Raw genomic sequence first — 15792 nt, 5'->3', positions numbered from 1 at the left:
GACTGGACTAATACTGCTGTTAAGCAGCTCTCTGAACAAAACAGGTACATTTACCTAACTCACCTCACATCTTAACTCCGGTGGCTTGCTACCTCGGTACTTGTGGAGTATTGCTATCTTGTGGTAAAGTTTAGGTATTACAGTTGTTCTACTTTTTTTCCCTGCACGACTTCTGCATGTATCAAAAGATTGGATCTTTAATTTGGAGTGAGACAATCGTACAAGTGTCTTAATCAGTCATCAAAAAGAGAGACAAAATAAAGAGGAATTAAAGATTGCCAGATAATTTGGTGTAGATTTATATTCACTTTTGGTTGCTGCCATTCCCGTTTCTATACAAGAATATTAAAACTTTGCAGTTGAAACTGGGAAATGTTTATTTTATTTATTTTTGCTAGTTATTAGACTATTTCACTTTTATTGCATAAATAAAGAAACAAAAAAATCTGAAACAAAACAAAAATTTGCAGAAAATTACATATAGAGTATTTAAAGCCAGCAGATTACATGTGTGAGTTTAGCAGAGGGGATGAAGAGTTATTTCTTTTTAATAACTGTCCAGAAAGGGTTTTTTTGTTGTTGGTTTTGATTTTGTGTGTGTGTGTTGGGTTTTTTTGTTTGGCTTTTTTTTTATTTGTCTTTTTAGCAGGGTAATTGTACAACAGTGCTATGTTGTGGAAAAAAACAATGAGAACCCTTCAACTTGCAAACTGTGCAGATAACTTCAACAGTTTGAAAACAGTTTTTATAATGAAAAACAGATTTTTCTGCACAGAGTCTAGTGAGCTCTGCTCTAATGAACAAAGTGCTGCTCTCGTGTCAGCATGGGGCTCTGATTATGTGCAGTGTAAGCATTGTCTCTCGAATATGCTTTTAATTTTTCTCTACTATAATAGTCCACGCAATTGTAATTCAAATAGTCTTTTGCTAGTGAGGCTAACACTTCAATATTATAAACAACAGTTTTCTTCTAAACAGTATGATTAAAATTTAGATTCAAGCTCTTTCATAGGCTCTGAGAAATACTGTTATCACATCTGAGATTTCTTCCTTCTGTTATAGCAGTGTACTATGTTATGTAAAACACAAATGTCCAATACTGTTTTATAAGTGGGTGTGTTTACTTACACAGTTTACGCCCTAGATTTGCAAGGGCAGTGTATGGCAGTGTGGTTTGTAATCTCTGTGTTTATCAGATGTTATTATGAATGCTGTTTCCAAGAAACCAGGCATTTCTGGTTGTTTTCAGCAAAATTCAACTTAAGGACCTTACATTTGTTTTTAATTTTTGGTTGGTGTGGGTTTTTTTAGCATTTTAATTTTTGTTAGGTTAAAAAGGGTAATTAATTTCTGAAGATAAACTGTATAAATATTTTTCTCTTACCATTATATAACGCTAACTAGTTTTAGATGGGAAAAAAAATGAAATTACTAAGAAAGAAAAAAAGTGTTGGTATTTTACAAAATTGGCAAAAGAACAGCACTCATTTTGACTCTAAGGTAACATGCAAAGACAAATATAAGTTAAACATAAAAATAATAAACTGAAATAATTCTGCATGTCAAAATTATGAAGCCTGATTTATATGGAAATGTACTGTAATCAGTTTTCACTGAAAGCATGTCAGAGACTTCTTAGGAAATAATGCATTTTAATTATGTTTTAGAGTGAATATAGGCAGATATTTTCTGGAAGGATACTTGGTTATTTCTACAGATTATCATTTGCGTTACTAAAATTAGTAATAGTTCTTATTGCAGTGCAGCTTGTGTAATGCTCATAAAATAGCATATACTAATATAGTATGTGATCATGAACATACAAAATTATGAGTATTGTAATTAATTACATGCAAGTTAATCAGAGGAACACATCTGTGCAGTTGAGTAAAGTTGTGTTTTTCTGAAGATCGAGAACTTGCCCTGACATGAATTTCTAAAAGAAATTGCAATAAACAAGGGGTTTGTGCTTACACGCTTTCTAATACTTCTCATTACTAGTTTCTTCGTTTTGGAATTTCATGGGCTTGAGCTCAGACTGACACAATAGTGTATTATCAGCAGTTTTTGAAATCTGATTATCAGAGTGGAATCTGTAACAAATTCTTTAGCAGTTTTATTTTATAGGGAGCTGGCAGGACTTAACAAAAATGTCTATCAGTTTGTCATGCCTGTGCTCAGCATTCCAAATATATTAAAGATGAAAGATTCAGGTAGTTTAATATAAATGCTTCTTGGTGTGAAAGGAAGTTGTTCGTATTTTGCACTGAATCCTATAGGAACAAATTAGACAGTTCAACGATGCTTTGGTAATTTCTGCTAATAGTTAAGGCAGTCAGTTCAGCTGTAAGAATTGCCCTTCTTTTTAAAAGTAAAAGAAGAGGTAATTGGATTCTGAATAAGGTATAGCTTGCAACTCTCAGACTTAGTATAAAAATTCCAGCATGACAACTATGGATTTATGTGCTTGAATTATACATTTTTCCAATAGAAATTTATGGGTTTAATACTCTACTGCCCTGTAATTTGTAAATCTGCAGTAATCAAGTAAAAGCTCAAAATAAAAATATCTTCTCTCGCTGGTAGGAAAACACAGAGCAACACAAACGTTAAAATAGCAGGTTCTGCGCATAATTGTGCTTTCCTAAATGCATTAGATGCAAGCTAGTCCTGAATAAATGGATTCCCAGTGGCATTTGGAGAGTAAGCTGCAAACCTCTGCTTCTGCACAGGAGCACGTCCCCATTGGAATCAGCCATTTTTCTTTGAGGGGAAAATTTGTTTGTTATTGAAAGCTTATGCACATTCTCATGAATTGAAGCAATAGATTTTAGAAAGGATGGATAAAAGCTTTTCAGTTCTCAATCTCAGAATTGCAGTTTTACCTTGTGAGGGAGAGCTTTGAATTCCCATCTAGTCACAGGAAAATTTCCTTTACTTATTGCATTAGAAGAACATTTTATCCCTTTAGATTTTTTTTTCTTGCTGTACATAAAGTTTCACAATAGATTTGGTAGATTAACTTGTTGGTATAACCAGGGGTTTATATCTTTGCCTGTTAGCTACAGCATGGCTGAGTAAGCACAGATATGTTTTCTTTGGTAGATTTTCTTAGTTTTAAAGTAACAGAAAAAGGAAAGCTGAGAACTGAGGAAAAATAAATAATATATATATTCTGGGTGCAATCTATTGTTGTTTCATATATTACACAAAGTTACAACGTTTTGGATATATCAGGGTAAATTTAAATCTTAATGGTAAGATTATGTTTCCATTTAAAATGTTATTTCATGTGCAGGATTAATAACTTCCCTTTGTTTTCCCATAAAGCTGGTACTGCACATTAATATATTTATCCATTTTGTTTTGAAAACCACAGATATTAAACATTTAATCTGATAAGTGTGAGTGGGGAAATTAATATAGTTAGGCCTTTTACATTAGTTCTACGTGGTATCGAGGTACATTAAATGGGAAGTAACACAGAGTGCAAATTAGACAGCCTCTCTTTTAAGAAATCTAATTAAAGCTAGTGGCACTGTCATAAAGCCACTGTACAGTGATGGGTGTAAAAGCTAAACTGAGTCCATAGAATAGAGAGTATTGGGTAGCATAGTTATAGACTTTGTCAAAGAATGAATCCCGCTTAACATGTTAACACTGTCGATATATCATGCTCTAGGTAGAGGAAGCTCTAGAAGCAGTGAAAAATGCAACAAATGAGCAAGATTTAGCAAATCGCTTTAAAGAATTTGGAAAAGAGATGGTAAAACTGAACTATGTAGCTGCTAGACGACAACAGGTGAGTACATTTTAGGCTGGTGCTTGAGAAAGTCTGTCCTGATCCTAAAGATCTTGTATTTTATATCCAAGTCTGGTTTAAAATGTAAAATAGGTAATTGCTGTGTCATAGCCTATAATTTAATCACATTCATTTTTTTGCGTGTGATGAAGTTTTTCAAAAATTTCTTTTAAGAAAATTTTCTAATTAATTTAGTTCAGTTAATTCAATTAATAACAGAATGAAGGGTGAAAAGGCAAGTGATTCAGCAGGTTAAGGATAGTTTTCATTTGATGATTATTCCCATTTAATTCTAACCTGTGGCAATTTGAGGTCACTCTGACCGCTGGTAAAGCACGAGCTCTTTGGCAGTCTCGTATAATTCAAAATCAGGAAGAATAGATGTCTACTTCGTGTTCAAACCCACCACTAGTAATATTCAGATACTCAAAAAACCCCCAAGTACTCCATTCATTACTAAGACAGATAGAAAGAAGACCAGAAAATCACAATAACATTTTTTTCAATGCCTGCAGTTATACATCTTTGCAAGAAAGATAGCTTGCTCCTGAACACTGCTGCTTTTTTTAAGAGTCCAGACAGTGTTGTCACTGTGGAGTTGTATATGGTCTCTCCAACTTCGACTGAATTTGAACACCTGGAATCATTCAGGGGCGTGCTGCCTTTCTATTGCATAGCACACTGAATTTGGAAAGCTGGCGTTCCATATTCATTTATCTATTTACTTTACTTTCTGCATTACAGTAATAGCAATTTACTTCTGTATCACTATTGTATTTTTTTATGAAGTAGAATGTTTTCAAAGTTATACTGAAATTAAATAGCTAAAAATGTAAAAACTAGTCACTATGGACAGTACTAGTCTGTATGTTCAGACACTTCCCATTTTGAAATATAGCTACAAATATGGGAAAAAGACAAAAATGTGAAGGTACTAATGAAGTTATATATCTTTTAAGCTATTATTGGAGGTGTAAAAATAAACAGAAAATCTTTATTATAAAACTTTTAAAATTTTCTTAAAGTGAATTTTTATAATGCAAGTAAGTTTTCCCATATAACTGGAAAATCTTGACAGCATTAGAAGAACCTATTACTTAGATACTCTTACATTTTCATTTCATGTCTATTTTGTAGCCTGATGGAGCTTTTAGGACATAAATTCTCTCTTAAAACTTCTACCTGTCAGTCATGTGTGGTTGAAATTAGTCAATGGGTAGAACAGTTAAATTCAGAATATCTGAGTTCTTTTTTAATTTTTGTCATAGATTCTATGTGTGAACATAGAACTACTCAGCTCTCTAGACTGCTTTGTTCATAGTTTTAAAATAGAAGTAATAGTGTTTTGTTTTTCCATATAAATACCATTAGGACTACCTTACCTAATGTTTAAAAGGCTTTCATGGACAATGTGATATATCCTATGATTAAATAAATCCATAGATTAGACAACAATAATACAATGTCATCTTATTCTGGTAACATATTGCACAGTGTCTGATACTTGTTATCGGGGAACCAAAAGAAAGTATATGTCATTAAACACTAAATGATATGAGGAATAGAGCAAAATATGAAGGAAAGGCGACTGTCTTTAAAAGCTGAAAACTTATTCATCAAGGTAATATTTTTATTTTGATTTATTTTAAAGGTCTACCTTTTAATGGCTTTACAGAGAGCATAGGTATACTACTCACAAAAATATGGCACTTGCTGCAACAGGATTGTTGCACTCCTGTTGCCTTTATGGAATTTATCAGAAGACTGAGTACAGTTGAATAGGAAGACTAATTGGGAAAGTTTTATATAAATTTTCTGCAGGTCTTTGAATAAGAGAAGCATATAGACTCTTTGTGAAGAAGATGTGTGCTGAATTTAACAGCTGTAGCTATGCAGAAGGAATGGACTTTCTTGGGCAGGAGGGGGATTTCATTCTGTGACTTAGGGTAGATTCTGTCATTGAGTCCATCTCTGCAAGCTCACCGAATGGTATTGATGCATGGATACGTAAGCTGTGTAGGCAATTCATTCTAACAGGAAAATTTTAATTTACAACTATAAAAATTGTGTGGTTTTGTATAGGAACTGAAAGATCCTCACTGCAGGGATGAAATGGCTGCAGCTCGAGGTGCTCTGAAGAAGAACGCCACTATGTTGTATACTGCATCCCAAGCATTTCTCCGTCACCCTGACGTTGCAGCTACTAGAGCCAACAGAGATTATGTCTTCAAGCAAGTACAGGAAGCAATTGCTGGTATCTCCAATGCTGCCCAGGCCACCTCGCCCACTGATGAGAACAAGGGGCACACTGGTATAGGAGAACTTGCCGCTGCATTAAATGAATTTGATGTAAGTATCAGAAATTTTTTGAAAATAAAGTGTTTCTCCATGCAATTTTTTGCTTAAATAAGTGGTTCTTGAATAGGCATCAGATTTCCCTTCTCATTCAGGTCCATTTCCTCAGACTGCAGAGGCAAAGTGCAGACATTAATTTGTGTTATTTTTTAATGAGGAATACTTGTTTGCTGCTAATAGACTTGAAGTATAAGAAGGTTTTTGTGCTCATGTTCAGTGGCTGTGACAGAAAGAAGTCCTTTTTGCCCTGGTGTCCTTGAAAATTCTAGCTACATAATTCAAAGTAGTGCAAAGCCTGATTAATCTGATGGTTTAGTTCTGTGACCAAGATCTGTGGCTGGCTGAATGGTAAAATCATGTTTGTCTGGCAAGGCAGGAAGTCAAAATGAGAAAATAAAGATGGAGCTGAGCATCCTGGAAACATTAACATTCAGCGTGAATCATGAATTAAGTTAATCAATGATTTTGCAAAAACGTCGTTCAGAGTTAATAGCAAAGTGCTGCAGCCTCTATTCCAGCAATAGCTACAGTTTTGCTTAAGCAACTTTCTTAACAGCTCATTGTTTAACTGTTAATTTCATTGGCAGTCCTCTCTTATGTTTTTGCCCTATGTCGCACTTGACTGTCTTCAGAAAGTGGAAAAAAAAAAACCAAAAACAACCCAACCCTTAATTGCAGACAGTATCTGAAAATATTTTCCTCTTTCATTTTGACTTTAGGTAAGGGTTTGTTAAAATTATTATTAGGGAATAGTGTCCTTTTCACTTTGATTAATACACAAGGCTACAATGCAAGCATCTGTCATGCACATCAGGAGTTACTCAATTTTGCTGTATTAGGGGCTAAAAGTAGAGGTGTGGTACAGGTGGTTCATCTCATGGTGTATTGGATGGGGCTTGTTTTCAGCATCTGTGGCTTACTGTCATTGGGTCTACTTTGGAGATCGTAGTAGAAAGGGTAACTATCATAGGACCAAGGGAAGCTCCAGGATTGAGTAAGATACTGAAAAAAGGCAGAGAATGGGGATACAAGTAATAGTAAAAGGGCAATGGGATTGGAGGTGGAGACATGACAGCAGAAAATGTGTGGATAGGTATAGGAAGAGACAAGCAAAAGAAGGTAAAACCATTCAGAACCTACTGCAGGACCTAGAAGTTGACAGTTGACTCCTGTTCCATCACATTTCAAGTAAATGAAACTGTACTGCCTGCATCAACTATAGTGATCTTTTTTTCTCTCTTTTTTTTTTTTTTACATATGTATTTCTAGATATACAATTTTTCCTGTAAAGTTATTGTGGGTCAAGATTTAAAGAATTCTGCATAGTTTTCAGGGCCTTCTCAGCTCACAGGTCCCTTATGGCTAAGATCCTGAGGGTAATATCCCGGTTTGGTTTGATTATACTCTGGCTTTTGTGTGGGACTTTGCATGTTATGGAGAGCAGAGGTTTGACAAATAAACATGTGACTTCTCAGTCCCAAACTGATGATGATGCTGCTCTCTGGAAAAGGCTGCTGTTCAATGCAAAGAGAGTTGTGCTTAGTGAAAGTAGATTTAGTGAAGACTGTGCGAGACATCTGATAGCATCCCCTGCCCCTCTTTGTGAGAACATTTGTTCACCGTTTTTCTCCTCAGGTAAAGTCTGTTCCACTTTACATGATGTTGCAGTCATTGTGAATGTGTGTGAGACTTACATCCATAGTATCATGTTCTGGTCACAATTGCATGTGGGAAAACAGCCTATCTTTTTGGAAAATTTTCTCTTTCTAATTTATAAGAAACTAAATGAAAACTTTATCCTCTGACTTACTGAGGATACAAAGATTGAAACTATTGTTTTATTTGCATTTTAACCGTATTTCCTCTTTGACCTCACTGCTTAGCTGTTGAATGAGATTTATTCACGCCTAATTTTGCAACAGAGGCAACATTCGCTGAACTCTAGGAAAAGCCAAAATTTATAGCTGCAATGGTGGGGTGATTGTGAATCTACCCTTATGTTGTACAAGCAAGAAAAATTGCTGGACTAGTGAAATTATCATGGATTAAAAAGACGGTGGAAAAAAAAGTTTTATATTTATGCTGGTAATATATTACTTCAGCAAGGGAAAGTATGTTTATCTTTTCTAGTGAAAATAATTTTACAGTATATTTATTTTCCAGTATCAGTCATATTGAGATCAATTTGTGGTTGGTATGAAGTGCGTACTAAACTTTATATGATATAACAAGATAGTTTTTCTATATTAAAAATAAGTTTTCAGGTTTTTCCATAATATTTAGCGCTTCTTAGCCTTCATTATTTCAAATTTCAGAATCGGTGATCTGTGGCCTAGTGCTTTAAAAACTGCAGTGTAAGATGTCTGAATTCTTTCTCAAAATATTTTTTTGAGAATATAAATTTACTTATTTTAAGCACTTCAGCTATTGTGTAAATAGGTGTCATGTTAATTGTCATATTCTATACAATGGTGGCTTGTAGTATATAGTCACCTGTGAGTTATTAGCAGCAAAGTTTTGAAAAGACTTGTAATTTATTGCTTCTCAGAGATAATTTATGTAGAAATGAGGCAAGTTCATGAATCTGTTATTAGATTTGCTGCTTTAAAGTACTGTTTGAAGTTGATTGATTACAAAAGTACGTGTTTAATGCCTCGGGGTTTGTGCTTTACCTTAAATGCTTTAATCATTTAAATGCAGATATTCCTGGATTTATTAATAAAGTAATGTATTAGTAAAATTTTGTATATATTTTATGCTAAATAACGGTTTCTGGGTTCTTACTACAACTAAGGATACACATTTTATCTCCCCTTGTGACACTTGCCCAAATATATTCAAGTTACATAAAGAAGTTCATTAAAAACTTATTGTGAATTCTGAAAATACTCTGTATTCACTCAGTGAAATACTAGCTTTGGTCTGGTAAGGTCTCAGCCATTCTAATTATCAAGGGACTTCTGTCTTTTCACATATTAAGTGTTGTGTGACTGATTTGTCCGGTACCCTCCATGCTGTCCCCATGGCCATCATGATGTGTACCAGAGACAGGACCTACCCATCAAACTGGAGTGCAGAGGGGAGGTAGATATAAGATCAGTAAAATGACTAAGTGAGAAGAAATTCACAGGAGGACTGTGAATCTGTGCTAGATGAAAACTGAGGTGAAAATTGATGGTGTCCGCACTCCGATGCGGGGTTGGCAATTGGAAAGAGGTAAGAGTATATATGGGATGTGGATATAAAAAATATTTATATTTGGATATAAAGTGATGGGATAAATAGATGTAGAGTGGCTGTCTGCCACAGCAAGGCTGATAGGTGGGGGACATGTTCTGCATGATGGAATGGAGAGGGGGCAGTGACAGGCAAAAATAGTATTTGTTGGGCAGTGGGGTTCTCTGTTGAGTAGGAGAGTGCCTTTGTTCAGAATATGGATTGAGATGGTGATTTCTTAGTTTCTAGAAGTGTAGCTGTGTCAGTGGGATGTGCTGACAACAATTTAGAACTGCTAACCAATGCAGAAATTCAGATTCTAGGGGCTTCAAACGGGGTACCCTAAGATACTTAACATTTTAAACAATTCTAAATATTTTGATTTACATTTTGGTATGAAAAATGAGAGTAATCATTCTTGCACGGTGCTGTGAGGAAAGCAATAGTTTTGTAAACATAAAGATGTTTACTATGCAGCCACCATTGACCCATAAAAAGGAGCATTTCTGTGTTTGGAGCAAGGCTTGGATTGTCTGCAATAAATTATGAGTCAAAGATAAAATAAGTTAATAAAACCTCTGATTTAGAAAGGGAAAGAAAAGATACCTAAAGGAAAAAAGGACCACCCCCCCCCACACACACACACTTTCCGCTGATGCTAGAAGTAAGTATCTTTTGTATTGCTCCAGAAAGAAAACATCAGAACTGATGAGATGGCTTAGCTGACTTTCTCCTCAAGTCTTGTGTTTGTATGAGTGTCTGTAATAAATTGGCATATTCAGTATCTGTCAATGGAATAAAATGCTGTGCTATTTGTTAAAATTTATATATATAGTGCTTGCTTTTAGTACATATTAATCCAGACACACTCCATACTTTATGTTATTTTAATACCCCAGTGATTGTTTCTGTGTGTGCACACATCCATTTGTCTTTAAAGTTGATTACCAGCAGTATTGATCCATGTTATATCTTGAACTGCCGTGCGTGTGTGTCACCCCTTTACTGTCCAATTTCAAAATTTCATTGAGTCTTGAATGAGTATGAAAATAATTTGGTTTATAATGGAATTGACCTGACTGAGAACTGGAAGTGGTAGTTAAAATGCTTTTTGGTACTTGAGATATTTCTGTATTTGGGATGAGTCCTGAGGTACTGAAAATATATCTTTTTTTTTTTTTTTTTTTTATTATGAGAAGGATTTGAACAGAAAAATTCCAGGCAGAGTAACTCATTCTTTAATAAATTTTTGAACAGCACAAGTCTATGATTTGGGAGAGGACTATGTTTGATGAGAAACAAAGTGTCTGATGACACCAGTCACTGTCCTCCAGAGTGTAAAATGAAGTTCATATTTAATAAGTGAACTATCATAAAATTTCTTGAGGATATTAATGACCCTTTAGGAATATTTTGCAGGGCTAGTGAGTACAGTTCTCCTTAAATGGAGTGAAAGATCTAATAAGCATGTAATGAAGGAACAGAAATGGCATAGAAACTGAAGAGACATAGTACTTGGGTACGACAGTAGCAAAGGCTGCTTTTTTTTTTAATTAAAATAAAATTAAGAGCAGTCAAAATGAGACACAAAGGTAGCAGAGAGAAGAGATGCTGTATCATTAAGTGACTACTTTTAAAATGTTGCTTTTTGGACAAATAACTGTATTAGGTGTTCAGCTTGAGAATGGATTTCTCAGAATATTTATGGAATCTCAGTTTACTTGTTCTTCACAGAATTGATTTGTGATGCTGAATATAAAAGAGCAAAATGTGGGCTTCAAAACAAGAACTGAATGGTGTTTGTTTCAGTATCGAAATCATAAGAAACAGTTACAAAAATGTTGCTGCACATCCCAAGCAGCTATTTGAAACTGCACTTGTTGAGCTGTAGTGTCTAGGGAAGCACAGCCAAATGGCTATTTCTGTACAGTAGCAGCTATATATCGATTTTAAATAGGAATTCATGTGTTAGTGTGCACTGGAGAAAGTGTGTTGCAAATTCAGATAACCTCATACGTGACTTTGAACAAAATGCAGGTATTTCAGTTTTTTTCCCTTGTGCAGCTGAAGTGGCTTTTAAACTGGAATGATGTCAAGTTGATCACTTCATGTGTGAAGGCCGGGGCTGCATCCATATGCTTCAAAAGCTTATATTCAGTAGCGAAATCCTTTGGCACTTTCTGCACTCCTTGGATCTCCCCTGAGTGGGGAAAAGTCAAAGACTGGTTATCTTCCGCGTATTAAGAAAGTAATGGAGAATGCAGAATGTTGCATTTTACAGTATACCTAACACCTTTACCTGTTTGCAGAAAGATATGTTTGAGGATGCTGAACTGAACTTTCAGGAGAGGAAAAATTTCAGAGGAATTTTTCAGTCTCCTGATGATGCCAAGGGGCTAAACAAGTTTTTTATTATATGTTATTCCTGCACTTTCCTGCCCATTGCAACCCCTTCGGGGTACTACTTTTAGGGTTCTTCTCCCAGAGGTTTCCATGCAGAACGTGAGTAGTATAGCAGCAAGAAACTCAGACTGAGTGTAGGTTGAGACTAGATGTAAGGAAGAATTTTCTTTACAATGAGGGTGGTGAGACACTGGCACAGGCTGCCCAGATAAGTTGCAGATGCCCCACTCCTGGAAACATGCAAGGCCAGACTGGACAGGGCTTGGAGCAACATTTTGTTAAAGATGTCCCTGCTTGTGGCAGGGGGGTTGGACTAGATGACCTTTAAAGGTCCCTTCCAACCAAAACTATTCTATGATTCTAAATTGTTTTAATCACCTTTTTCAGAAGTTCATTCTACTTTGAATCTTAGTAGGTAGCTTTACAGCATACTATGGTTAATGTTTTATCTGTGCTTATGTATGTGTGGGAATGTATATATATTGTATATATATATTACTGTGGAAGTGTCAACTGCAGTGTACAAGGGACAGCACTGTCAGTGACAGGATTTGGGTATCAAATTGATAGCAGAAATGTGACCTGTAAAGGGAAGCATACTTACTGGTGGTTTGGATCTTGTACCTTCATTGACCTTTAAGAGGTGAAAATGCTGCTGCTGCTCCTCTGTATTTTCTGTGTTGGAGCTCCATCTAGTGGTTTTTTAATATTTATTATTATCCTCCCCTCCCAAAATGCTCCTGTGTAGTAAATGATTATTGTGGAAAGAATTAGGAATCAAGTATACTGTCTGTAAGTTTAACCATACCACATTGCTACCACTTGTTTTGATGGTAGAAAAAGTAATGCCAGCAGACCAGGTATTTTGTGTGTTTTCCTGTAAAATACATTTAATGTGTTTGTATCAGGGCAGTAATCAGTTTATTTGCAAAGGAGTTTTTGTAGTGAACCCTCATCCAAACAGGTTTTTTAGAGATGATAAAAGCACACAAAGGACTTCAAAAAACCCTAATCATCGTTTCTATAAAGAAATATGTTTTCTGTAACCTGTAGCAATACAATTATTACATTATTATTCAATTTATCACAGATTGCTTATTTCATCATTAATGGTAAGTATGAATATCTGAACTGTTAATTCAAAAACATATTTAAATTTTGCTGGGTTACCTATAAAAGCTCAAAAATAACACTAAGTGAAATTTGGCAATTAGGGCTTGGTACTATTTTGATTATGTTTATTTAGCACCTCTGCAATGTTTATGTAACTCAAGTATGTGGTAAGTAAACACCACCAATATTGCAGGGAAACAATATCTCCATTTACATTCAGAGAACAGTGTCAGGGGGGGACTGCTGGGGCTGTGAAGGTGGGGGCTGTTGCTACTCCACCTGCTCTTGGCTGCGTACTCCTACCTAAGTGTGATATTTGTCAAACTACAATAAATTTAGTCATCCCACTGTCCCAGAAGGAAAGATAGTCACTTATTTCTCTGCAACAGTTCTGTGTTCTTATAATGCATCAGACCAGCTCATGTAAAGCTGCCGTGTGGCATTGCACTGTTCTTCTTCAAATGATAGCTACATGCTGTGTCTGCGAAGCTCAGCATAGTGACGGGTAGAAACATTTGATTTACTGCTGAACAGGAACTAAATAGCCTTGTTAGCGCTTTGGGGGACACTGACATACATACATAACGCAAACCTGTGAGCGCTTTGCATTTGTTTTCACGGTAGTGCAGGCACTTCTGACAAAGAAATACCTTGAACACCCTTATTTCTACGGTCTTGTCTCCCAGGTTGTTCTGAAAAACAGGGTCCCTCATATTACCTGCTTCTTTTTACAGAAAGGCAGTTTTTCATACTTTCTTGTGGTTGTGGCATTGTTTATCTAAGTTATCTACCAATTTGATTTTTTAATGGCATTTTTCATTGTGGTTTTAGTTCCTTCTTCAGACATATTGTTCACTTTGCAGTGGCATTTGCCTTAAAAATTGTATTTTCATTGTGCTAAGTCACTGAGAATCATCATCTCTGCCCTGAAGGTTTTACATTTTAAATAGATGAATTAATAAAGCGTAAAAAGAGAAATAGAGGAAAGAAGGTATCTTTTGTCCACAGTCGCAAAACTGATTCATAGAATCATGGAATACCAGGTTGGAAGGGACGTCAAGGATCATCTGGTCCAACCTTTTAATACAAGATTAATACAAGAGTCAATAAAGGAACTGCAAAACCCTAAATTCCAATTAAGTGTCTCTTCTGCTGTACTGTGCTGGTTATTGTGGTACATAACACATCACTTGAGTTTATTGGGATTGTCTTAGATGTACATTTTTGTAAAACTGTGTTATACAGAAGTTTCTTATTTAAAAGATATTTCTGCTCTAGGATACTTTTTGTACCTGCAGAGCTCCAGATAGACAGTGGTATGACTGAAGCAGCTGCTTTATCAGGTTTATGCTACTACGTTGTCTCACACAAATACTTTTCAAACTTTACTTTTTTTTTTTTTTTTTTGGTGTTTTGGGCTTTTTTTCCCCTTATAGCATTTCATATGAGATTCACAACTGTATTACTTTGCCCGCAAAAATACCTGTCTTTTCTTTGAGAATATGAGTTTGAAAAATGGATTTAACTTTCCTTCTTTCCATAGCCCTATAGAACAACAGGAGTGTTTGGTTTGTTTGGTTTGTTTTTGTGGTTTCTTTTTGTTTGTTTGTTTGTTTGTTTGTTTTTAGTTTTGGTTGGGTTTCATGTGTTCATGTGTGTGTTGTTTTTTTTGTTTTTGTTTTTTTTCTAATCAGTGCTTTTAAACTGTTTTCTTTCTCAAATAAGAGGGTTGTTTCCCATTAGAACAGACAAAGTTGATATTGGACTACTTTTATATGACCTGATAGTTTCTTTTAAAAATCACTTTTACCCAATTACAAAAGGTAAAAACCTTTTGTTTAATTGGGGGTTTTGTGTGTTTTAAAGAATAGACCACAGTAAATTGTATAAAGGGCTCCACAGAGGCTGTTATTGTCATCATCCTTTTACACAATCTAACAATTAAGGAAGTACAAGGAAGTATTAATTCCTTATTTTTTTTGTCAGAGGTTGTATGGGAGGTAATTGGGTGGGGAATTCTAGAAAGAATCTGTAAGAAGGGAGGAATCTGACCTTCCCTGTTACACAGATGCACACAACTGTACCAGGAAGACTTGGAAGACCAGTTTGTTGGTGTTTTTGTGGTTCTTTTTCTCCAAAAATGGTATTTCTTAGAGTTTTTATGGCGAGTGATAACAGACCTGTAATTTAAGAATCTTTTTGTTACCAGCTCTAAGGTTCTGTGGTACCTTAGAATTAATGGTATTTAGTATCTTGAGATAACTATGTTTTCCACATGCTGTTTTTCAAGCTTGCCAAAATACTGAGCACTATCAAAACTTGTGAATCTGTCCATTGACTTACGAATGAATTTGAATACATTTTATGTTGGCTAATTTTCAGCTTCTTCAGAGCTGGAACTTCCTCCCTCACCTCCAGCCCCCCAAAAAATTAACATCACGTGTGTGTTTAAAAAATAAACAAAGCTGTCCTTCTGAAGAAGCTGCTGAAATTTGCTTGAGACTTTCTACTTATGGAAACTGTAGATGAGCAGATTTTTCCTGAGTGATATAAGGCAGTGCACATAGTAAGTAAGCTTTTACAGGAGCACGTACTTAATCTGGAAAACGCAGACAATGATACAGTAATCGTGGTTCTTTTGGAGTTGTAAACTTGTTTTGTAAGATTAAATTAATGGTTTGGTTTTGTTTTCCTTTATATTTCTGTAAAAAACTGGCTTTTTAGTATTGTTGAAAAAGATATTCTAATGCAGATAAATGTCACCAAGTTCCAATGATTATGTTCTCTGATAATACAATGCGTTTATGTAGGGTATATAGTTATTTTCCGTATTTTTAGTTGAAGTACAAATAATTTGTCTGATACTTTAAATTTCAGAAGTAGTGCCCTATAGTATATTAATG

At 35.2% G+C, this 15792-nt stretch overlaps 1 protein-coding gene across 2 annotated transcripts in view; it reads left to right on the top strand.

Moving 5' to 3' along the window:
* Positions 1-15792, top strand: part of CTNNA2 (catenin alpha 2) — a 515269-nt gene that overhangs the window by 135426 nt on the left and 364051 nt on the right. For both annotated transcript variants that reach the window (XM_056359915.1, XM_056359905.1), the window contains exons 5-6: positions 3683-3802; positions 5885-6151. In XM_056359915.1, the coding sequence (XP_056215890.1) occupies positions 3683-3802; positions 5885-6151 (387 nt within the window). The remainder of the gene's footprint in view (positions 1-3682; positions 3803-5884; positions 6152-15792) is intronic.

Source organism: Falco biarmicus, chromosome 1 (assembly GCF_023638135.1).
Source record: "Falco biarmicus isolate bFalBia1 chromosome 1, bFalBia1.pri, whole genome shotgun sequence".
NCBI lineage: Eukaryota > Metazoa > Chordata > Aves > Falconiformes > Falconidae > Falco > Falco biarmicus.
This window is presented reverse-complemented; position numbering and strand designations above follow the sequence as displayed.